This window comes from Oncorhynchus kisutch, linkage group LG13 (assembly GCF_002021735.2).
Source record: "Oncorhynchus kisutch isolate 150728-3 linkage group LG13, Okis_V2, whole genome shotgun sequence".
In the NCBI taxonomy this organism is placed as follows: domain Eukaryota; kingdom Metazoa; phylum Chordata; class Actinopteri; order Salmoniformes; family Salmonidae; genus Oncorhynchus; species Oncorhynchus kisutch.
Window position 1 is genome coordinate 72349565 of NC_034186.2, and position 25814 is coordinate 72375378.

Sequence of the window (25814 nt, forward strand, 5' to 3'; positions counted from 1 at the left end):
TTCGCTCTTTCTCTGCCTCTCTATATTGTCTTAGAAGAAGGGGTTGACATTTAAACAAGGGGAAGAAAGCACACTGGCGACAAATATTGGAACTGAGGCAAATAAATCACGAAAGTGGAGGGGAGGGAGGGATGGAGTGAGGGATGAAGAGAAACTACTGGGGTGTTAAACTGAGGTTAAGGGGTAAAGGGAAAGGGGGCCTAAAGGAACATTCAGGGATGTAGAGTAGAGGGAAACTCTGATATTAGAGTTCAGGGAGAGGGGTTGGTGCTCCCTTATGGTCCTGTACAGCACTCTGTGCGTGCGTGCGTGCGTGCGTGCGTGTGTGTGTGTGTGTGCGTGCGTGCGTAGGGATACCCCTGCTGCTGGGGTGTATTCCGGCCCAGAGCTGGAACACCTGAGTTAACTCATTTATTACTTGTGTTAGATCTCCAGTAGTTGATGTAGGTGTTTTAGTGCTAGGTAGTAACAAAAACCTGCACACTTTGGCTGTCCAGGGATGGGATTGGTAGCCTATTGCCCATCACTTATACACCTATCTAATCAATCTAATGGTGCTGAACAGTGTTTGGTTAACTCGTTGAAAGAGGTGTATGAGGCCCTTGTTGCCCATCTGACCCCTGCCCTACGACCTATAATGATGGCATGGCATACCATAGTCTACCTGAACCCAATGACACGAGGCCCTCTCCAAACAAACAAATAAATAACCTAATTCTGGGTTGGCTCCACCTCCCACCTCCCCGAACCTCTCTCTCTTGCTGTTTGAACAGTCCCTCTCTCTGTTTCCCTCCTCCCTCCTTTTTTAAAACTCTACTCCATGTCGTATTCCTCCTTTGTGTCTGTCCATTTCTCTCAGTGACGTCTTCCGCTGTATCCCCCAGCAATTCCATGGCGATGGGCTCGCCACTGTCACGTCCAGCGCCTCCGTTGTGCTCATCCCTCCGTCCCTTCACCCCTCTCTCGTAAATAACATCCCCTCAATTTGATTTGTCTTTCCTCCCGTTGGAGCCCTTTTTATCATCATAGATGGCCTCACTTACGCTCTGATTGTCTATAGTCACGTTGCAGGTGTGAACTAGCTACCTCAACACCTGTGCCTATTTAGTAGTTTGTGTAACTTCTTAGAGGTTTCCCAACATCCAGGTGGGTGGTGCAGTCAGAGGTGTTATGAACGGCGCGCCTCAAAGGGCCAACTGTGGCCAAATTCAATATCTTTGAATTAATTCTGTGTATAAAAAACTATATCTTGGATACTTTCATTCTACAAAGAAATACAACTGATGGGGCACAAGTACACATTGGTGGTGGATATTGACGTGAGTTCCAGTGCTGTGAGCATTGAAAAAGTGCTATATAAATTCAGCCCTATAGCATTATGATGTAACTAGTATAACAGGTAGGGCTGCGCTGCCACTCCATCCAGATATCTGTACTGTATTGTTATCTCATAGTGTGCTGATTATTACTGGATGGCCAGCTGACCTCAATCCCCCATGGTCACCCTTGGTAACCATGAACTCTATCGCAAAGCCTTCTCTTAGGTTATTATGGGATGGAAATGTGATCCCTCCTTTTTTCAACCCTTTCTGGTGGTAACTCTTTCTCCTTGTGTCTCTGTCTCTGTCTTTGTTTCTGTCTTTGTCTCTCTCTCTCTCTCTCTCTCTCTCCCTCTATCTCGCCCTCTATCTCTCCCTCTCTCTCTCTCTCGCTCTCTCCCCTCTCTCTCTCTCTCTCTCTCTCTCTCTCTCCCTCTCTCTCTCTCTCTCTCTCTCCCTCTCTCCCTCTCTCTCTCTCTCTCTCTCTCTCTCTCTCTCTCTCTCTCTCTCTCTCTCTCTCTCTCTCTCCCCCCCCCCCCCAGGGGAAATGCTAGCTGTTTTCTCAGCCTGAGTATGAACAAAGCAGTCATATCTGACTTAGACGCTACCATTTACTGTAAAGGCACACCCACCGGAGAGAGAGGTTTCTTCTGAAGCTACCCATTTCCATTGTAAGGACAGGGGCTGAATAGTAAATTAGTACTGCTGAATGTACTACCATAAGAAAGTGTGCTTGCTCTCATAACGTGTTTCTGTGCATGGGTGGTGGTGAAGGGAGCTGTGAATATTATGGGATGGATGTGTTAGAGGGGTGGGGGGGTGAGCAGCAGATGTGTGGAGGTGGGGGCAGTGTGTGAGGCTCTGAATATTATGGGATAGATGCGTTGTTAGGCGGTGGGTGGGGTGGGGTGGCGGTGGCTGTGAGAGAAAGGGAGGGGATTGTGAGTATTATGGGATAGAGAGGTTGACAGGCAGAGGCCTGAGAGGGGGAAGCTAGGGGAGAGTGTGTGGGTTGTGCGGGTATGGGGGGGATAAGAGTGGAATGTGTGTGCGTGTGTGTGTGTGTAGGGAGCTATGAATACTATGGGATTCAGGTGTTATGAAACGGAAGGTGGGGTGTGTGGTTTTGGGGGGGGTAACAGAACATCCAATCGCAGACATTGGGGCTTGGGGTCATGGCGAGGGGAAATGTTATGAGGTGTGCAGTCAGAAAGGCAGAGAGAGTAATGGCTCACTACACCTGGGCTGGACACACTGGCAGACAGGTGTAGAGAGACAATGGGTTCCCTCCAGGTTTGGTGTGGCAACTCCATTTCAACAATAACAGTCATACCTGGAAGACATACAATTTACAGCTCAACAATAAAAACAATCTGAATTTCAAATGACCATTACCCCAGTAGAAACATAGCTAATTAAATCCCACCCAGGCAGAGATCCTTCTGGTGTAGGGCCTCTTGCTTGCAGGGCACAGTCAGTGCACTTGACCTGTAGAGGGAGTAGGATCCCAGGCTATTTAGTACAGCACCAGAAGACATATCTACTGGACAGGTGTTTGTTCTACGTTTTTAAGGATCTGTCTGTCTGTCTGTCTGTCTGTCTGTCTGTCTTCTGTCTGTCTGTCTGTCTGTCTGTCTGTCTGTCTGTCTGTCCTGTCTGTCTGTCTGTCTGTCTGTCTGTCTGTCTGTCTGTCTGTCTGTCTGTCTGTCTGTCTGTCTGTCTGTCTGTCTGTCTGTCTGTCTGTCTGTCTGTCTGTCTGTCTGTCTGTCTGTCTGTCTGTCTGTCTGTCTGTCTGTCTGTCTGTCTGTCTGTCTGTCTGTCTGTCTGTCTGTCTGTCTGTCTGTCTGTCTGTCTGTCTGTCTGTCTGTCTGTCTGTCTGTCTGTCTGTCTGTCTGTCTGTCTGTCTGTCTGTCTGTCTGTCTGTCTGTCTGTCTGTCTGTCTGTCTGTCTGTCTGTCTGTCTGTCTGTCTGTCTGTCTGTCTGTCTGTCTGTCTGTCTGTCTGTCTGTCTGTCTGTCTGTCTGTCTGTCTGTCTGTCTGTCTGTCTGTCTGTCTGTCTGTCTGTCTGTCTGTCTGTCTGTCTGTCTGTCTGTCTGTCTGTCTGTCTGTCTGTCTGTCTTACCTGTCTTACCTGTCTTACCTGTCTTACCTGTCTTACCTGTCTTACCTGTCTTACCTGTCTTACCTGTCTTACCTGTCCCTTTTTTGTCTGTATGCCTATGTGTGTGTGTGTTGTGTGTGTGTCTGTCGTGGGTGTGTCTAACCCCCCCCCCCCCCCCCTGTCTAGCAGTGTTCCTTCATTATCCCAGCTGTCATCACTTGTCTGTCTACCTGTCTGACTTCAGACCGCCTCCTTTGCCCCCAATCCCTCCCAACCTTCATCTCCAGGGGTTGGCTCAGAGGGCTACTATACATAGGTGCATCTCAATAGTCTAAAAAGGTCTCCTCTCCTAATCTCTGCACTGACCTGAAAACACAGGATAGTTGAAAGCAATGTACTGTAGGTGCATACTTAGGAGTTTCTCTCACCTGTCCATTTCTTGCACATCAATGCAGATCAAGGAAAGACAGACTAGAAGGCACACTAGACTATTTACATGTTCCCTTTTATGGTCAGCAGGCTCCTATTACAGAGACATAGTATTATGGGATGTTGTGCCGCTGTGATTCAGAAGGGGTGGGGAATATGGAGGGGGAAGGACAGAGGAAGGTTTACCCCCCCCCCCACTAACCAAATTGTGATTGGTTGATACAGGGTCCCCCCCACCCCTCCTCAATCTCCATAGTGACAGAGCACAGGAGAGAAAGAAGGTGAGAGAGTGAGTTTATTCTGTGGGATTGGCTCAGTAGCTTTTAGGAACTGATTTCCTAAGCATTTTCACCTGTTATTATCAGGGGAATAAAACATGAAAGGTAGAACCAAAAGATACAAGTGTAAATAGCAACAATTGTATTTTCTTTGTCTACTTATTTCCTCTGGAAAAAAGCAGGATATAAACTTTACAGTGGTGCAAAAGCCTGGTTGATATACTGATAATGTACTACTGATAAATCAATATCAGCGATACAGTAACAAAGTCACAAAATGAACCGTGTTTGGTTTCAGGAACCCTGGGCCAGGAAAAATTTATTTGCAGAGACCTGACGGGGATGGTGAGAGAGGGAGGTAAGAAATTCACACACACACACACACACACACACACACACACACACACACACACACACACACACACTACAACATGATACCATTCTATTGTCTGTCATCTAGAAAATGCCACCCCATAAGGACAGAGCCCAACCATTCAGAGTGATGCATGACAGTCCACAGTCATTCCATGTAAACACAATGCATCCATCACACATATCCCAGATTACTTGATTCTTATCACTGATTCAGTCCTAACACATTAGGGTATAAATCACTCAATCGATCAAATCTAATTGATAAAGCTTTTTTTTTTTATACATCTGTAGTTGTCACAAGGTGTTTTAACTGTTTCTGTCTACAGGGCTCCTGAGTGGCGCAGCAGTCTAAGGCACTGCATCTCGGTGCTAGAGGCATCACTACAGAACCTGGTTAGATTCCAGGCTGTATTACAACCTGTCGTGATTGGGAGTCCCATAGGGCTGCACACAATTGGCCCAGCGTAGCCCGGGTTAGCGTTTGGCTGGGGTAGGCCGTCATTGTAAATAAGAATTTGTTCTTAATTAACTGACTTGCCTAGTTAAATAAAGGTTCAATAAAATACAAAAGAAACATGCTGATGCTGTCAGGAAGTGTGTTTGTAAACACGGCATCAAAACATTAACATCCCTGGTCAATGCAATCTACTGACCATCTGTTGCACAATTCAAGTCTGAATGCATCTGTGTATACTTTAGATCTGTGGTATCCAACCTGTTTCAGCTACTGTACCACCAGCTGAATTTTGCTCTGCCCGGAGTACCCCATCATGTGCATTTTTCCAGTAGGCCTATGGTCTGATGAGTCTTCTGATCGAAGACATGGTCGATGTCTTTCATGTCCGAGTCCCCCAGCAGCTGAGTCAAGCTCTTGGGCTGATGAGCACCCCCTGTGGATAGGCCAGGTACCCTCAGGAGTCCTAGTACCCCTGGTTGGGAACCACTGCTTTAGATCTATATGGTTGAATTCTCTGTGGCGGTCAATGCAATGTTGACCCTGTTTCACATTCTAGTTTCCTCTACCCTGTCCACAGCACTGCATGCTGTGAGGGCTATGGGGACAATGGACCCCAACTGTACTGTGCCATCCCATAAGTTGTTCTGTTGAGTCCAGAGACAGGTGCCTAACATGTGACACAGCAGTCCATCATTGACACAAGCAGTACATGTTTCTGGTATCCCTGTGTGTCCCAAACAATTACATGTGTGTGGCAAACCTATTGTGTTGTGGTGTGTATTTAAGACTATGCCATGTGTACCATGTACTTCAGTACAGTTGGCCTAGAGTTATTCCCATGCAAGTGTTATAAAGCAGTCCTATACTGTGAGTGCAGTCTGTAAGTACGCACAGTGGTAGCCTAGCCTACGTGTGGGCTTCCATAGGTCTTCTGGGTGCAGTGGTAGACATGCCAGGAGGACAGTCTGTGAATATTATGGTCTGTCACCAGTGGCCTAGAGTTTCCCTGGAGACCATGTGACTGGTATTTTTTCTCCTGTCTTTTTAGGAGTTGTGTTTATTATGGGATGTTGGTGGCTGGAGTATTATGGTCTGTCAGAGAGAGGGCGGGAGGAGGAGTGTCTCCATGACAACGGGGTTGCTAAGGGGCTGGGACTGAAGGGAAAGAGTGTGTGTGCAGTAGAAGTGTATGTGTATGAGTGTGTGTGTGTGTGTGTAGAGGGGGGAGGTGCGTGAAGGCTGAGTATTATGGTCTGTCCGTTGCGAGGTAACTATGCAGAGTTGTGTGAGTGTTACAGAACGCCGAGGGAGGGGGGATTATTCTGGGATGTCTGCCCCCTTTGTGTGTTTGTGAGGATGTTAGCTAAGCTCTGCTAGCCACTGAGGCTGGGGGAGAGAAGGGGGACGGAGTGTGCAACGTGTTTTACGGGGTCATTAACGACATATTTTACTGGATATTGTTGCTCATTAATTTATATTAAAGACTAATACCATTGCTGAGAGACAATTATTACACGAAGGAAACCCATATCTAACAGGGACTACAGTAAGTTTCTCAAAAGTCTTAGGGGTTTCACTTGAACCCTGACGGTAACTGTAAGTTTGCCTAAATTGAGTTTGTATCGCGAGTGGGGCAGTATTCCAGAGAGTACTATAATGCACCTATATATTCAATACACGATGATTGACGGGTGTCCATTGCTACAGCTTCCTGTGCGGTGTGGACAGAGGCATGCCAATTGAAAACAAATGTTTTTCGATGTAATAAGATAGTTAACATGTCACACCGTGACCTGTCACTGTAATAAATACTTATTATTATTCGAGAAATACCAATAGGATTGCTAATTCAAGCAAAGGTTTTTTTTCTTCTTACAGTGACTCCCCCTCCCCAGGACACCCCCGTTCCATTCTCCACCACCCACACGTCATTTGCCCTCCTCCCTCACAAGATCGGGCAGGGTTCGGTGGAGGGATTAGCTCGCTTTTAATTTAAATTCATTATTATTGAAATATGTCGGGAAGCGAGGACGAGAGGGAAGACTTAGAACCTACAGGACTTGCACATGGTAAGACATCGTCAGCGATCAATTTTTTTCAAGCTTGCAGGTTGGTAACGTTAGTTAACGTTACGTTAGCTAGTTAGCTAGCTGATTTGCTAGCTTCTCTAGTCTGGTGCTAGTAGTGACACTTTACATGAGGCAGCCCAGTTCGCTAGCTAGCCGAATGTTTTTCTTCTACACTAGCTGGCAAACTTGATAGCACGCTAGCTAGTTACCAATAGAGAGTGCGTAAATATTTGCACTGTCAATGCATGCGTGTTGTTGTTAGAAGTTACGTCCACGACCATTTGCTGGCAGTCACACGAGTCATGCCTCTGTTTGGTACTGAACTGGCAGCTGGCGTGCAGTGCGTTCTTTATATCAAAATGTATCCAAAACACTGTCAATAAAGCTTGTCTGGAGTTGACAGTTTTAGAATTTTATACAAATCCCTCGGTATTCTATGAATATTGTTTTAAATTAATATATATATATATAATATATATATATATATATATATATATATATATATATATAATATTGTCTCAATCAAGTATGCATTATATTCTATCAATTCCTGTGCCCTTTCCATCAGCAGATGAGGGGGAACCAGAAGACGCTGTGTCTGACGTCGAGGTCCCCACCAAGTCAAAGAAGAAGAAGAAAGCCAAGAAGAGCCGTGAGAGCAGGATCAGCAAGAGACCAAGACCTGTCAGAGAGGTAGGATGGGCATCATCCTTCCTTACATGAAGTATCCTAGTCACTGATATCAGGGATTGCTCCAAGGAAGTTGGGAGGGAAGAATGCATTTTGTATAATAGTATAATATAAGTATAATAATAACAATACAGATAGCCCCTAGCCTTTGACCCTTTTGACCTGGCCTTAGTATAGATTTTCATCATTTGCGAGATTTTTGTCTTCTTCATATTTGCGTCTATGTTGACTCATTTTGTTTCCTCTCAGGAGGTGCCAGTCAGCTCACCAGAACCCTTCATAGCAGTAGAGCAAGCAGCGAGGGAGGAGGAAGAGGGAGGAGGAGGTAGAGCCAGGTCAGAAAGCGAGGGAAGTGATTACGCCCCGAGGGGGAAGAAGAAGAAGCGCTCCAGTTCCTCCAAAGACAAGAAGAAGGGAGGAGGGACGAGTGGAGAGAAGGAGAAAGGAGGAGGAGGCTCATCCAGCTCCAAGAGTAAACGCAAAGAACCAGAACTAGAGAAAGATGAGGATGATGAGGAGGATGATGATGAAGATAGCCAGGTGAGGATGAAGGCTACGAGGATGTGGGTGGTGCAGGTGGGGTGAACAAGGGAATCGTTGGAGCTGTTCTTTGTTTTGATTTGAAGCAGCCCCTGCAATCCACTTAATGACACTGTTGGCACAGTGACCCTGAATGTAATGATAACTAACTCCGCCCCCTCTCCAGGAGCCCAAGAGCTCGACTCAGCTGCTGGAGGACTGGGGCATGAAAGACATCGATCATGTCTTCACTCAGAAGGACTATACCACCATCACCAACTACAAGGCCTTCAGCCAGTTTGTCAGGTTAACACACCTCTCTCACGTCTCTTGTTTTCTACTTGTTTTCTACTTTCTCCTTCTGTTTCCACTGTAGCAGGTTTCAGTACCACTTCGCTTGGATAGCGCAGCTTTTGTGGATCGGGGGAGAAAGTTACTTCATATCTGTGTGTGACTGAGCTAGCTATGACCAGTCTGTAACTGCCCCTACTTCTACCCCGAACTGAAACTAACATAGCAGGCGTAAAAAGAAGCTTGAACGGAGTCCCCACATCTGTTTTTCAGAGCAAATGGAAGTTATGTTGAAAATACTGTATCCCTGAAAACCGCAAACATCCACTTTCTGCCGGCTCCCCGTAGAGTGCCCCAAACTTAACCTCTGCCTCTCTTTTGCCCTCACTTCCCCAGACCCCTCATCGCAGCCAAGAACCCCAAGATCGCTGTGTCCAGGATGATGACTCTGATGATGGCCAAGTGGAGGGAGTTCAGCACCAACAACCCTCTGAAGGTAACACAACCCAATACAAGGCATTGCTATGACATTACATTGCTATAACATGACATTACATTGCTATAACATGACATTACATTGCTATAACATGACATGACATTGCTATTACAATACCTTACAAATGTATTTTGACAATGATTGCATGTTCTTTATAGCAAAGGTCCTGATTACCATCCTGCCTTGTCTATAACCCTCTGTAGGGCTGTGCCAGTGCCAACGCAGCTCTGGCAGCTGCCAACGTGGCTGCAGCCGTGGAAAGCATGGTGGTGGCAGGGACAGAGGCAGGAGGGGATACAGGGGCGGGGGGTAGTGCTGCGAAAGAGTCCCCTCCAGCTGCACTCGCCTCCGTACCTGTAGCTGTGCCCGCTGTGCCTGCACCCCCACTCCGCAAGGCCAAGACCAAAGAGGGCAAAGGTGAGGAACAAGTTAAAGGAATGCTGATGGAGGGAGCATGTATAATGTTATTGTTGGGTATTCGTTGTAGAATAAGGGAATAATTGAACTCCATCTCCCTCTGCAGGCCCCAATGCTCGCAGGAGGTCCAAGCCCAACCCTAAGGCTGCCCCCAAGCCCAAAGCCAAGAAGGTGGCTCCGCTCAAGATCAAACTGGGAGGCTTCAGCAGCAAGAGGAAGAGATCCTCGGTAAGAAAACTAACTTGTCTGAGAATCAACTGTTATGCAGTAAGCCTTGCCATACTTCTGTCCCACAGTTCTAGCATTGTATCTTTGTCACTGTTTCTCTCCCTGTGTTGTTGTCAGAGTGAGGAGGATGAGCTTGACGTGGAGAGTGACTTTGACGACGGGACCTTTGAAGTGTCGGACGGCTCCAACAGCCACAGCAGCCGCTCCAAGAAGAAGGCCAAGACCGCCAAGAAGAAGAAGAAAGGTTTGCATGGAAACGCAACTGTCATCTCTTAACCTCTCATTCTATGTAATGGAGGTGTCTACATGCTATAGCCTGGGGCTATAGCATGTAGACTAGTGGTCAGTCACATACCTTAGATCAGGAGAGCTATAGGGGGTTCAGGCTTTTCTTCCATTCCAGCACTAACACACTTGATTCAACTAATTGTGTTGTTGATGATCATGTGATTAGAGGAATCAGAGGATTAGAGGAACCAAGGACCTGGCTCTCAGCCAATCCTTTGATAATATTAAATGTTTTTGACAGGACCATCATCATGTACCATCCCCCTCCCTCCTAACTCCTCCCCCTCCCTAACTCCTCCTCTTCCCATCCCAGTTGAGGAGGATGGTGACGGCTATGAGACAGACCACCAGGACTACTGTGAGGTGTGCCAGCAGGGAGGGGAGATCATCCTGTGTGACACCTGTCCCAGGGCCTACCACATGGTCTGTCTTGACCCCGACATGGAGAAGGCCCCCGAGGGCAAGTGGAGCTGCCCCCACTGTGTAAGTACACAATGTACCCAGTCTGAAGTTGGCCCATAGTCCAACCCATGGTTAAGTAGAGTTTACACCATATTGCTTGTATACACTGTATGTATTTTCTCTTTAATGACTGAAGATTGGTGTGATATCCTATTTCTGATATTGACCTTTTCCTATCCTGGTCCTTCTCTCTTTCACTCCTCCTATCTTTCACTCTCCTTCCCTTTGTCCTTCATCACCCCCCCTTCCTCCCCTACTCTCACCTCCCCTCTCTGGTTCTGCCCCCTTTCACCCACTCTCGCTTCCCCTCCATCATTCCACTCCCCTCTCTTCCCATTTCCTCTCAACACCTCCCCACCTCTTCCTTCCCTCTCCCTCCTCACTCCCCTTCCTGCACTCTCACTACCCCCTCCGCCACACCCCTCCCGCATTCTTGTCCCCCCTCCCCCTCATGCTCTCTCCTCCCACTCTCTTGTTGTTCCTCCCTCCATCCCTGCAGGAGAAAGAGGGGATCCAGTGGGAGGCCAGAGAGGAGCTGTCTGAGGGAGAGGGGGAGGACGAGGAGGTGGGGAGGGATGAGGGATGGGTAGAGGAGGAGGATGACCATCACATAGAGTTCTGCAGGGTGTGTAAGGATGGAGGAGAGCTGCTGTGCTGTGACACCTGTACCTCCTCCTACCACATCCACTGTCTCAACCCCCCCCTCCCCGAGATACCCAACGGGGAATGGATCTGCCCACGCTGCATGGTGAGCCCTGCCACCCTGTGTATGTCTGTGTGTGAGAGAGAGAGAATGAATCTGAACTTATGGGTGTTGGATGTACATTATTATTAAGGGGAACATGCTTTATTATACTTGTGTTGGTGGCTTCATATGGAATTCTTGATTTGAGTTGAGTCAGCTATACAGCTGCCATTTCACTCTCATTTCCGATCTCTCCTCGTATACGCTCGCGTTGTTTATTCAATTTATAATGACGAAAGATTGCAGATAGAAATGCAATATGTAGTGTTGACATGATTGACAAAGTAGGTATTTTTTACACAATATATTTCTTTGTGAATGTATATCTGATTGTTCCTGAATTTCCCTTAGTGCCCGGGCATGAAGGGTAAAGTCCAGAAGGTTCTGACCTGGAAGTGGGGTGAACCTCCGCCCCCTACACCTGTGCCCCGCCCCCTGGACCTCCCAGCCGAGGCCCCAGATCCTGTCCCATTGGCCGGCCGACCAGAGAGGCAGTTCTTTGTCAAATGGTGCAACATGTCTTACTGGCACTGCTCCTGGGTTCAAGAGCTACAGGTAACACGCACAACCAGCAATATGCCACTGTAATATGCAGGATCAATTAGGGCTGTGGTGGCCATTACATTTTGTCAGACTGTTATTGTCATGCAAAAGTCTGCCGGTCTCATGGTAATTGACCGTAAATTAATATAAACACATTAGGGGACAGAATGCGGTCGGACTATCACATAATTGGTATATATATTACTCTTACAGAATTTCCACATGGGTGAGGATATTGGAAATTTAATCAAAGCCTACTGGATGATTAACTAGGACAGAAGGATTTATAACTTACTTTTTTCAACATAACATAGGTACATCAGATGCCCTTATTGTATGGGACACTTTTAAATGTGCCTTTAGAGGCCATGCAATTTAGTACTCATCGATAAAACAAAAGCAATTTAGGTCAAAAGAGTCCATATTAACAAAGGAAATTGAAGGACTAACAATACAGATAGATAGCAATGAAAACTGTACCATAGAGGCACAGAATAAGTTACGAGGAAAAACAAAAATAAATGGAGGAACTTATTCTAGAAAGATCCAGTGTAATATATTATAAAAATAAAGCGAACTGGATGGAATATGGGGAAAATGCACCAAATTATTTTTAGTTTGTTTTGAAAAAAAAATGTTTTGAAAAATGTGTTACAAATGATGGAGTCACTCATGATTCACCGAAATCATGAGCTGGTGCACGATATCTAAGGAAGCCTCGAGCAATTGCTCGTTTCAGGTAGAGGTAGAGCATCTCATGATAAGTTGTTGACCACACTACCTACCGAGAGAGTTTTCATCTGTATTCTTCGTAGCTGTTTACATACCACCACAGTCAGTGGCTGGCACTAAGACAGCATTGAATGAGCTGTATTCCGCCATAAGCAAACAAGAAAACGCTCACCCAGAGGCGGCGCTCCTAGTAGCCGGGGACTTTAATGCAGGGAAACTTAAATCCGTTTTTACTAAATTTCTATCAGCATGTTAAATATGCAACCAGAGGAAAAATAACTCTGGAACACCTTTACTCCACACACAGAGCCACATACAAGGCTCTCCCTCGCCCTCCATTTGGCAAATCTGACCACAATTCTATTCTCCTGATTCCTGCTTACAAGCAAAAATTAAAGCAGGAAGCACCAGTGACTAGATCAATAAAAAAGTGGTCAGATGAAGCACATGCTAAGCTACAGGACTGTTTTGCTAGCACAGACTGGAATATGTTCCGGGATTCCTCCGATGGCATTGAGGAGTACACCACATCTGTCTTTGGCTTCATCAATAAGTGCATCGATGATGTTGTCCCCACAGTGATTGTACGTACATACTCCAACCAGAAGCCATGGATTATAGGCAGCATCCGCACTGAGCTAAAGGCTAGAGCTGCCGCTTTCAAGGAGCGGGACTCTAACCGGGAAGCTTATAAGAAATCCCACTATGCCCTCCGACGAACCATCAAACAGGCAAAGCATTAATACAGGACTAAGATCAAGTCGTACTACACCGGCTCTGAAGCTCGTCGGATGTGGCAGGGCCTGCAAACCATTACAGACTACAAAGGGAAGCACAGCCGAGAGCTGCCCGTGACACGAGCCTACCAGACGAGCTAAAGTACCTCTATGCTCGCTTCGAGGCAAATAACACTGAAACATGCATGAGAGCACCAGCTGTTCCGGAAGACTTGTGCGATCACACTCTCCGCAGCCGATGTGAGTAAGACCTTTAATAAGGTCAACATTCACAAGGCCGCAGGGCCAGACGGATTACCAGGACGTGTACTGCGAGCATGCGCTGACCAACTGGCAAGTGTCTTCGTTGACATTTTCAACCTCTCCCTATCTGTGTTTGTAACACCAACATGTTTTAAGCAGATCACCATAGTGCCTGTTCCCAAGAACACTAAGGTAACCTGCCTAAATGACTACCAACCCGTAGTACTCACCTCTGTAGCCATTTAAGTGCTTTGAAATGCTGGTCATGGCTCACATCAACACCATCAACACCATCATCCCAGAAACCCTAGACTCACTCCAATTTGCATACCGCCCCAACAGATCCACAGATGATGCAATCTCTATTGCACTCCACACTGCCCGTTCCCACCTGGACAAAAGGTACACCTATGTGAGAATGCTATTCATTGACTACAGCTCAGCGTTCAACACCAAAGTGCCCTTAAAGCTCATCAATAAGCTAAACCTACAAACCTATTCCCCCTCAGGAGACTGAAAAGATTTGGCATGGGTCCTCAGATCCTCAAAAGGTTCTACAGCTGCACCATCGAGAGCATCCTGACTGGTTGCATCACTGCCTGGTATGGCAACTGCTCAGCCTCCGACCGCAAGGCACTACAGAGGGTAGTGCGAACGTCCCAGTATATCACTGGGGCCAAGCTTCCTGCCATCCGGGACCTCTATACCAGACGGTGTCAGAGGAAGGCCCTAAAAATTGCCAAAGACTCCAGCCACTCCAGTCATAGACTGTTCTCTCTGCTACTGACTGTTCTCTCTGCTACCCCTCCCCCTCTTTACACCACTGCTACACCACTGCTACTCTCTGTTGTTATCTATGCGTAGTCACTTTAATAACTCTACCTACACGTACATACTACCTCAACTAACCGGTGCCCCCGCACATTGAGTCTGTATCGGTACCCCCCTGTATATAGTCTCACTATTGTTATTTTACTGCTGCTCTTTAATTACGTGTTACTTTTATCTCTTATTCTTATCTGTATTTTTTTTAACTGCATTGTTGGTTATGGGCTCGTAAGTAAGTATTTCACTGTAAGGTTGTATTCGGTGCACGTGACTAATTTGATTTGATTTGAACTATATTTTGAAAGAGGAGTAATGTACTTTAAGAATATGTTTTCGTTTGTCTCCTCCATCTCCACTAACCAAAGCTAATTATATGGATTTTTAGATTTTTAATAATCTAAATTAACATCTGTACAGAAAGACTCATGTGAAGGCCAAATTACAGAGGAGGAACAGAAAGACTCATGTGAAGGCCAAATTACAGAGGAGGAACAGAAAGACTCATGTGAAGGCCAAATTACAGAGGAGGAACAGAAAGACTCATGTGAAGGCCAAATTACAGAGGAGGAACAGAAAGACTCATGTGAAGGCCAAATTACAGAGGAGGAACAGAAAGACTCATGTGAAGGCCAAATTACAGAGGAGGAACAGAAAGACTCATGTGAAGGCCAAATTACAGAGGAGGAACAGAAAGACTCATGTGAAGGCCAAATTACAGAGGAGGAACAGAAAGACTCATGTGAAGGCCAAATTACAGAGGAGGAACAGAAAGACTCATGTGAAGGCCAAATTACAGAGGAGGAACTTCTTGATGCAATTAAAGCCTTTAAGTCTGTGAAAACTCCTGGGCTGGATGGCATAGCAGTGGAAGTATACCCAACTTATATATACTCAGAGGACCATTAGTTGCATGTTTTAACCACTCCTATATAAATGGTAGATTATCGGACACGCAACAAGAAGGTCTGATATCATTATTACTGAAACAGGATCCAAGTGGTATATATAAAGATCCAGTCCATTTAAAAAATGTAATTGAAGGCCTCTTACACCTCAGTGTTGTGATGCAAAAATGTTAGCTAAATGCCTGGTGCATAGAATTAAAAAGGTTTTGTCAGATATTATTCATCCTAATCAGACAGTTTTTTTTACATGGACGATGCATTGGAGATAATATAAGACAAGTACTGGAAACAATAGAATACTATGAAATATCTGGGAAACCAGGCCTGGTTTTCATAGCTGACTTTGAAAAGGCTTTTGATAAACAACGACTGGAGTTTATAAATAAGTGCCTGGAATATTTCAATTTTGGAGAATCTCTTATAAAATATGTTAAAGTTATGTATCGTAACCCTAGGTGTAAAATAGTAAATAATGGCTACATCTCAAGTTTCAAACTGTCGAGGAGTAAAACAAGGTTGTCCTGTCAAGGGGTGAGTGTAGCTGGTGCATGGAAGTCAGGCGCAGGAGAGCAGAGATGAGTGGAAAAAGCACTACTAAGGCAATCATTTGCACAGAACGCATCCGCATCACAAAACAAATGCCCAACGAACAAGAGAAGCATCACAAAGTACAAAAACCCAAGTACAAAGTACCGGCTGCCACAAAGCACAGGTAATAAAACAAAACCCGGCGCAAACCAGCCGGAAGCGTGCCAACCTTAACAATAAACAATTTCACACGCAGACATGGGAACAGAGGGTTAAATACACGGCAAGTAATGAGGGAAATGTAAACCAGGTGTGTGGGAAAATAAGACTAAACAAATTGACATTTTTATTTATTTTATTTAACCAGGAAGGGTTCATTGAGATTAAAATCTCTTTTTCAAGAGCGCCCTGGCCAGGATAGGCAGCACCAAGTCATTATAAAAACATTATAGACAGACAACATGAAAAACTACAAGTAATCTAGTAAAAACCAGGAAAACAGGCTTTATTCCTAAAATAAAATCCCAATTTCAGCTTCAATTTTTTGTAAATTGTTGAATATGCAATTTAAAAGAGAGGCCGTCATCAATTAAAATTCCAAGATATTTATATGAGGTTACAATCTCAATCTCCTTGCCCCGACAGGTAGTAATAGGTTAAAGGTTCAGAGGTCTATTACTTGCATTAGAAAACACCCTTAGTTTAGTTTTGTCAGTATTGAGGATAAGCTTCAATTGACACAAGGTATGTTGAACAGTATAAAAAGCAGTTTGCATATTCTGGAAAGCTTTTGTAAGCGATGAGGCACAACAGTAAATAGCAGTATCATCAGCATAAAAATGAAGTTATGCATTTTGGACATTTTTGTCTAAATCATTTATATAAATAGTGAATAAGAGAGGACCAAGTACAGAGCCTTGGGGCACACCATTCAAGACAGACAATTTAACAGACATAAGCCCATCAAATTGAGTGCACTGAGTTCTATCAGACAGATAGTTAGCAAACCATGCAACTGCATGCTCCGAAAGACCTACACTCGACAATCTCTGCCTTAGTATAGCATGATCAACTGTATCAAAAGCCTTAGAGAGATCAATAAAAAGTGAGACACAGAGATGTTTTTTGTCAATGGCTTCAGTGATATCATTTAAAACCTTCATGGCTGCTGTAATTGTGCTATGCTTCTTCCTGAAGCCCGATTGGTACATTGATCAAATAGAGTTAGTAAATAAAAACTATTTTAGCTGTTCACTTACAAGGGTTTCAAGTATTTTCACCAGGGCTGACAGCTTTGACATTGGCCTATAATTATTTAAAAGAGTTGGATCTCCCCCTTTTAAAAGTGGTAGGACAAATGCTGATTTCCAGATCTTTGGAATCTCATTACATTCCAGGGTGAGATTGAACAGAGATGTAAGTGGTTCAGCTATGAAATCAGCTGCCAGATTTAAAAAGCAGGGATCCAAAAGATGAGGACCTGCAGCCTTTGTCTGATCTATGGACTTCAGGGCTTTATGTACCACCTGCACTGAGAATGGCAAAAAGCTAAAAGTTTGACCAGCTCTCACTGGTTCATTCACACAGGGTTGTACAGAGACAGAGGACACTGAATCAAACAGCCTACCAGATGATACAAAGTGCTCATTGAAATAATTCAGCATTTCAGTTTTGTCATATATAGCAACAGAGTCCTTCAAAACACATGACGGTAATTCATTAACTTTACTGTTACCAGACATAGACTTAATAGCCTTCCAAAACGTTCTAGAGTCATTCAGGTTATCAGTGGTAACAGACATAAAATATTCAGACTTGTCCTTCCTGAGAAGAAAAGAACACTTGTTTCATAACTGCCTAAAAATAAGCCAATCAGCATCAGAACATGATTTCCTTGCTTTAGCCCAGGCTAGATTACGGTCGTGAATAATACAAGACAGCTCAGAAGAAAACCATGGATTATCCCGCCCTTTAACCCTGATCCTGCGGAATGGAGCATGTTTGTTTACTATTTGGGAAAAAACCACCATGAAAGAATTTCCAGGCAGTTTCCACATCAGGGATAAGATCAATCTGCTCCAGTCAAAATAAAACAAATCATGAAAGAAAGCCTGCTCATTAAAACACTTCAAATTTCTCTTACGAATAAAACGTGGGTTTGTCTTAGGAACCTTAGTATTTCTAACAGCACAATAGTCACTTAAATCCTTACAAAAAACACCAACCGCAGAATATTTATGTGGAACATTTGTCAATATCAAATCAATCAGGGTAGATTTATCTGGGCATTTAAGATTTGGGTGAGTTAATCAACTGGGTAAGATTCATAGAATTACAAAACATGTTTAAATCATCAGACACCGGCTTTAACCAACACCAGTTGAGATCACCAATCAAGATCATTTCACTGTAAAGAAGCTTAGACATAAGGTGCGTCAAAGAAGACAATTCATCACCGAGAGCAGGGGGGGGGTCTATAACAGCCAATCGCTGTTATAGAGACCCTTTGAAACCTCAATATTCAAAGCAAGAAATTCCAACTGTTTACAAATAGTTTCAGACTTTGCCACACTTACAGGGAATTTAGATTTGACATATATAGCCACACCCCCACCTTTCTTAACCCGATCAGTGCGATAAACATTGTAACCACTTATACAAATATCCTTATCAAAAACAGACTTGCTGACCCAGGATTCAGAAAACACAATTACATCAGCATCAGTTGATTTAGCCCAAATCCTAACCCCATCCATTTTTGACAACAGGCTGCGTACATTTAAATAAAAAATACCAAAACCAGATCTTGATTTAAAATCAGAGGGGGTTTGGAGACATTGCATATCAGGGCCAGGGTTAGGTTGCACGTTACCTGATACGAACAAAAGAAGAATAACTAGGCACCTCTGTTTAATAACCTTGCACGGCTTCTATTTTTTAAGAGACCTACTGCAAGCGAATTCTTCAAGTTCCAGACAATATAAAACAGTCATTTAAAACCATTAGACTTTGGTAGTGACACAAATTCGTACTGTTCATATCATGCCACAAATACATCGGCACTTGGACGAGTGGACCGGGTGAAAAAGAGCGAGTTCCTGCAGACAAAATGTCCAATGGACGGGAGAGCACATTGTCAAATGTACTCACCCAGCGACAATGTTAGTTTTCTCCAGAGTTCAGTAAAGTCAGTGCACAAAGCAATACCACAAAAACTGTCATTTTCTCTGACAAAAAAATAAAAATAAATTAGAGGCCAACGAAGGTAAGGGGAGAGAGAGACAGCGTGTATGTATGAGTCTGAATGTGAGTGTTTGCACGTGTGTGTAGATTGGGTGTTGAGGTCGATAGAGAGAATGTTGAGATTGTTGAGCTGCCACTGACAGCCAGGCGAAGAACAAAAAGGAGCAGCTTGGACAAGACACTCTGCAGACGAAGGAGGAACTCAGGCCAGAGATAGGGTTACTTTGGTCAACTTCAAGTAATGAAGTGCCGAGTTGAGGACCCGTGATCTTTACACCAGCAAAAATAAAATAGTTTGCACTACACAACAACGAAGTTACGCAACCATAAATAAATAGGTTATTAGTAGGTTAAAATGTACTGGAGGCTCGGCAATGGCTAGAAGACCGGTGACGTCGAACGCCGCCCGAACAAGGAGAGGAACCGACTTCGGTGGAAGTCCACTATCGGCATATCTATTTATTATTGCCATAGAAAAGTTAGCTGTTAAAATTAGATTCAACAGTAATATTAAGGGATTAGAAATCCGTGGCTTAAAAACAAAGGTGTCATTGTACGCTGATGATTCATGTTTTCTTTTAAATCCACAATTAGAATCCCTCCCCAGCCTCATAGAGGATCTAGATACTTTTTCTAACCTCTCTGGATTAAACCAAATTATGATAATAATTTACGTATTGGATCACAAAAAAATTCTACTTTTACATTGCCATGTAGTTTACCAATAAAGTGGTCTGATAGGGATGTGGACATACTCGGTATACATATCCCGAAAGAAAGAAATTATCTCTCTCCAATACATTTTTATTGAAAGTTAGCAAAAATAGATATGAGATTGTTACCATGGAAAGGAAAATACATGTATATTTGTGGGAAAATCACCCTGATTAACTCTTTAGTCATATCATATTTACCTATTTGCTTATGGTTTTGCCTACACCTAGTGACCTGCTTTTTAAATTATATGAACAAAAAATATTACATTTTATTTGGAATTGCAAGCCAGACAAAATTAAAATGTCTTATTGATATAATGAATTTGAGTTCTGAGGTCAGAAATGATGAAATATTAAAGCATTAGACCTCTCACTAAAAGCATCAGTCATACAAAAGTTATATTTAAATCCGAAATGGTTCTCTAGTAAATTAGTAAGAATGTCTCACCCAATGTTCAAGAATGGCCTTTTTTCCCTTTATTCAGATTGCAACTGCTACTTTCGGTTATTTGAAAACGAAATAATCTCCAAAATATTTTTATTTTTTAAACAAGTCTTAGAAAGTTGGTTGCAATTTCAGTTTAATCCACCTGAAAAGACAGAACAAATAATACAACAAATATTGTGGGTGACCTCAAATATACTAATTGATTAAAAAAAGTTTTTTTATAATCTTTGTAAATTATATCATAAATAGGACTGGTGGAGTTGTTACACATGCAGCTAACACAGACAACATGCCTACCACTTTGAAGATGGCAAATATTTTTTATTGTGAAACAAACAACATAAGACAAAAAAAACGGAAAACTTGAGCGTGCATAACTATTCACCACCCCAAAGTCAATACTTTGTAGAGCCACCTTTTTCAGCAATTACATCTGCAAGTCTCTTGGGGTATGTCTTTATAAGCTTGACATGTCTATCCCCTGCGATCTTTTCCCATTCTTCAAGGCAAAACTGTTCCAGCTCCTTCAAGTTGGATGGGTTCTGCTGGTGTAGAGCAATCTTTAAGTCATACCACAGATTCTCAGTGGGATGGAGGTCTGGGCTTTGATTAGAGCATTACAAGAAATGTAAATGTTTCCCCTTAAACCACTCGAGTGTTGTTTTAGCAGTATGCTTCGGCTCATTGTCCTTCTGGAAGGTCCTGCTCCGTCGCAGTCTCAAATCTCTGAAAGACTAAAACAGGTTTCACTCAAGAATTTCCCTGTATTTAGCACCATCCATTTTTCAACTCTTACCAGTTTCCCAGTCCCTGCCAATGAAAAACATCAGAATGATGCTGCCACCACCATGCTTCACTGTGGGGATGCTGTTCTCTGGGTGATGAGAGGTGTTGGGTTTGCGCCAGACATAGTGTTTTTCTTGAATGCCAAAAAGCTACATATAAGTCTCATCTGACCGGAGTACCTTCTTCCTTGTGTTTGGGAAGTCTACCACATTTGGCAAAACAGCAAATGTGTTTGCTTATTTCTTTCTTTAAAATTAAGCAATGGCTTTTTTTCTGGCCACTCTTCAGTAAAGCCCAGCTCTGGAGAGTGTACGGCTTAAAGTGATCCTATGGAAAGATATTCCAATCTCCGCTGTGGAGATTTGCAGCTCCTTCAGGGTTATCTTTGGTCTCTTTGTTGCCTCTCTGATTAATGCCCTCCTTGCCTGGTCTGTGGGTTTTGGTGGGCAGCCCGCACTTGGCAGGTTTGTTGTGGTGCCATATTCTTTCCATTTTTTAATAATGGATTTAATGGTGCTCCGTGGGATGTTAAAAGCTTCAGATATTTTTTTTATAACCCAACCCTGATCTGTACTTCACAACTTTGTCCCTGACCTATTTGGAGAGTTCCTTGGTCTTTATAGTGCCTCTTGCTTGGTGGTGCAGACTCTGGGGCCTTTCAGAACAGGTGTATATACACTGCTCAAAAAAATAAAGGGAACACTAAAATAACACATCCTAGATCTGAATGAATGAATTATTCTTCATAAATACTTTTTTCTTTACATAGTTGAATGTGCTGACAACAAAATCACACAAAAATGATCAATGGAAATCAAATTTATCAACCCATGGAGGTCTGGATTTGGAGTCACACTCAAAATTAAAGTGGACAACCACACTACAGGCTGATCCAACTTTGATGTAATGTCCTTAAAACAAGTCAAAATGAGGCTCAGTAGTGTGTGTGGCCTCCACGTGCCTGTAGGATCTCCCTACAATGCCTGGGCATGCTCCTGATGAGGTAGTGGATGGTCTCCTGAGGGATCTCCTCCCAGACCTGGACTAAAGCATCCGTCAACTCCTGGACAGTCTGTGGTGCAACTGTTGGTGGATGGAGCGAGACATGATCGAGACAACGGGCCGGCCAGTCCATAGCATCAATGCCTTCCTCTTGCAGGAACTGCTGACACACTCCAGCCACATGAGGTCTAGCATTGTCTTGCATTAGGAGGAACCCGGGGCCAACCGCACCAGCATATGGTCTCACAAGGGGTCTGAGGATCTGGATCTCTTCTCGGTACCTAATGGCAGTCAGGCTACCTCTGGCGAGCACATGGAGGGCTGTGCGGCCCCCCAATGAAATACCACCCCACACCATGACTGACCCACCGCCAAACCGGTCATGCTGGAGGATGTTGCAGGCAGCAGAACGTTCTCCACGGCGTCTCCAGACTCTGTCACGTCTGTCACGTGCTCAGTGTTAACCTGCTTTCATCTGTGAAGAGCACAGGGCGCCAGTGGCGAATTTGCCAATCTTGGTGTTCTCTGGCAAATGCCAAACGTCCTGCACGGTGTTGGGCTGTAAGCACAACCCCCACCTGTGGACGTCAGGCCCTCATACCACCCTCATGGAGTCTGTTTCTGACCGTTTGAGCAGACACATGCACATTTGTGGCCTGCTGGAGGTCATTTTGCAGGGCTCTGGCAGTGCTCCTCCTTGCACAAAGGCGGAGGTAGCGGTCCTGCTGCTGGGTTGTTGCCCTCCTACGGCCTCCTCCACGTCTCCTGATGTACTGGACTGTCTCCTGGTAGCGCCTCCATGCTCTTGACACTACGCTGAGAGACACAGCAAACCTTCTTGCCACAGCTCTTATTGATGTTCCATCCTGGATTAGTTGCACTACCTGAGCCACTTGTGTGGGTTGTAGACTCCGTCTCATGCTACCGCTAGAGTGAAAGCACCGCCAGCATTCAAAAGTGACCAAAACATCAGCCAGGAAGCATAGGAACTGAGAAGTGGTCTGTGGTCGCCACCTGCAGAACCACTCCTTTATTGGGGGTGTCTTGCTAATTGCCTATAATATCCACCTGTTGTCTATTCCCTTTGCACAACAGCATCGTGGAGGATTGGATGGTGCTGGTGATACCTGGGTATCCAGCGACAGAGGGTTGTGTGTGCCCAGGTCAACAGCCGATCTCTCACCCCCATGGGGATGTAAATACCTTCTGGAGGGCAGGTAGCAGGAGCGGGCTCCCTCTCCAGAGCCTGGCAGAGCCTGCTCTGCTGTGGAGAGGTGTGTGGCCTCTACCTCCATAGGTTCAGGCTCTGCCTCAGGACAGCCAAAGGAGGGAGGCGAGTGGCGAGGTGGACACCTGTGCTCCCGAAGAAGGTTATCCAGACGGATGGCCATTGACACGAGAGCGTCCAAGGATATGTTGTCATCCCGACATGCCTACTGTGTCTGGATCTCCGTGCGCAGTCCACTGCGGAATAGAGTACGGAGCGCCAGCTCATTCCATCTACTGGAGGCTGCCACATTCTGAAAGGTGAGGGCGCACTCGGCAGTGGTCTGGGCACCCTGCTGGAGTTGGAACTGTTGCTCACCTCCCTCTCTGCCCTCTGGAGGTTGGTCGAAGACCGCCCTGAACAGAGCCATGAACTTCTCATAGTAACCCAGTTCCTCCTCCCATGCGGACCGTGGCAACCTTGGACCTCTCGATGATGGGGGCTCCCGTCTGATAGGGGAAGTAGAGGGAGCACTTGAGTAGGAAGCCACGGCATTTCGATGGAGTTCCGTCATACTTCTCCAGAAGGGATAGTCAGGCATCGCTGACCTGGGCAGACGGCTGGGTGGGCTAGGGGACTGGCTCACTGTGATGACCCATGGTAGGAGGCCCTCTGATAGGGGTATGGAGAACCTCGCTGGTGGTGTCGAGGCGGTGGAGAACACGGAGGACTTCCCTCATGGTTGTACCCAGTTGTGCCAGTTGGTTGTGGTGTTGGTGGAGTAGATGACCCTGTTCATTGACCGTCTAGAAGAAGGTTTTTATCTTCTGCTGCTTCCATATCGTGAGGTGGTATTCTGTAACGTATATGCCAGGAGTCAGGAAACAGGTGCAGAAGGTGAGTTTAATAATCAAATCAAATGTTATTGGTCACATACACATGGCTAGCAGATGTTAATGTGAGTGTAGCGAAATGCTTGTGCTTCTAGTTCCGACAGTGCAGTAATATCTAACAAGTAATGTAACAATTCCCCAACTACCTAATACACACAAATCTAAAGAGATGGAATAAGAATATGTATCATGACACAAGGTGAGACCCAGATGCAGACACAGGAGGTAGATGTTTGGAGTCTTACAATATGTATTAATCCAATAAGGTAAGGCAAGAGGATGGTTGTGGACAGGCAAAAGGGTCAAAACCAGTTCAGAGTCCAAAAGGTACCGAAGGGTAGGTAGAATCAAAGTCAGGGCAGGCAGAATCAAAGTCAGGGCAGGCAGAATCAAGGTCAGGGCAGGCAGAATCAAGGTCAGGGCAGGCAGGATGATCAGGCAGGCGGGAAAGAAGTCCAGAGTCAGGCAGGGGTCAAAACCATGAAGATTGTGAAAAAAAGAATAGCAAAAGGAGTACGGGAAAAACACGCTGGTTGACTTGACTAACGTTCAAGACGAACTGCCACAGAGAGACAGGAATCACAGGGAAAAATACACTGGGAAAAATAAGCGACAGCTGGAGGGGCTGGAGACAATAACAGGAACAGGTGAAACAGATCAGGACGTGACATATGTACGTATAAATATATGGATGAGTGATGCCCGAACAGCATAGGAAAGGTGCACTAGATGGTTTAAGGTACAGTATATACATATGAGATGAGTAATGTAAGATATGTTAACATTATTAAAGTGGCATTGTTTAAATTGACTAGTGATCCATTTATTAAAGTGGCCCGTGATTTGAGTCTCTATGTAGGCAGCAGCCTCTCTGAGTTAGTGATTGCTGTTTAGCAGTCTGATGGCCTTGAGATAGAAGCTGTTTTTCAGTCTCTCGGTCCCAGCTTTGATGCACCTGTACTGACCTCGCCTTCTGGATGGTAGCGGGGTGAACAGGCAGTAGCTCGGATGGTTGTTGTCCTTGATGATCTTTTTGGCCTTCCTGTGACTTTGGGTGCTGTAGGTGTCTTGGAGTGCATGTATTTTGCCCCCGGTGATGCGTTGAGCAGACTTCATCACCCTCTGGAGAGCCTTACGGTTGTGGGCGGTGCAGTTGCCTTACCAAGCGGTGATACGGCCGACAGGATGCTCTCGATTGTGCATCTGTAAAAGTTTGTGAGGGTTTACGGTGACAAGCCAAATTTCTTCAGCCTCCTGAGGTTGAAGTGACTCAGGGAGTACAGGAGGGGGCTGAGCATGCACCCTTGTGGGGCCCCAGTGTTGAGGGACAACAAAGTGGAGATGTTGTTTCCTACCTTCACCACCTGGGGGCGGCCAATCAGAGAGTCCAGGACCCAATTGCACAGGTCGGGGTTGGGACCCAGGGCCTCCAGCTTAATGATGAGCTTGGAGGGTACTATGGTGTTGAATGCTGAGCTATAGTCAATGAACAGCATTCTTACATAGGTATTTCTCTTGTCCAGATGGGGTAGGGCAGTGTGCAGTGTGATGGCGGTTGTATCCTCTGTGGACCTGTTGGGGCAGTATGCAAACTGAAATGGGTCTAGGGTGGCAGGTAAGGTGGAGGTGATATGATCCTTGACTAGTCTCTCAAAGCACATAGTCATTTAATTAAGTTGTCTTTGCCTTCTTGGGTACAGGAACAATGGTGGCCATCTTGAAGCATGTGGGGACAGCAGACTGGGATAGGGAGAGATTGAATATGTCCGTAAACACACCAGCCAGCTGGTTTGCGCATGCTCTGAGGAGGCGGCTAGGGATGCCATCTGGGCCAGCAGCC

General features: G+C 45.1%; 1 protein-coding gene across 5 annotated transcripts in view; it reads left to right on the forward strand.

Moving 5' to 3' along the window:
* The first annotated feature begins 6330 nt into the window (after positions 1-6330).
* LOC109886607 (chromodomain-helicase-DNA-binding protein 4) overlaps positions 6331-25814 on the forward strand; it is a 54963-nt gene continuing 35479 nt past the window's right edge. For 4 of the 5 annotated variants that reach the window (XM_031787189.1, XM_031787192.1, XM_031787193.1 and 1 more), the window contains exons 1-12: positions 6331-6504; positions 6837-7027; positions 7596-7720; positions 7967-8257; positions 8424-8542; positions 8924-9023; positions 9227-9440; positions 9547-9668; positions 9786-9912; positions 10270-10439; positions 10918-11166; positions 11515-11718. In XM_031787189.1, coding sequence (XP_031643049.1) covers positions 6973-7027; positions 7596-7720; positions 7967-8257; positions 8424-8542; positions 8924-9023; positions 9227-9440; positions 9547-9668; positions 9786-9912; positions 10270-10439; positions 10918-11166; positions 11515-11718 — 1776 coding nt within the window. In that variant the 5' untranslated portion in view covers positions 6331-6504; positions 6837-6972. The remainder of the gene's footprint in view (positions 6505-6836; positions 7028-7595; positions 7721-7966; positions 8258-8423; positions 8543-8923; positions 9024-9226; positions 9441-9546; positions 9669-9785; positions 9913-10269; positions 10440-10917; positions 11167-11514; positions 11719-25814) is intronic. The other variant, XM_031787191.1, reaches the window with a different exon arrangement.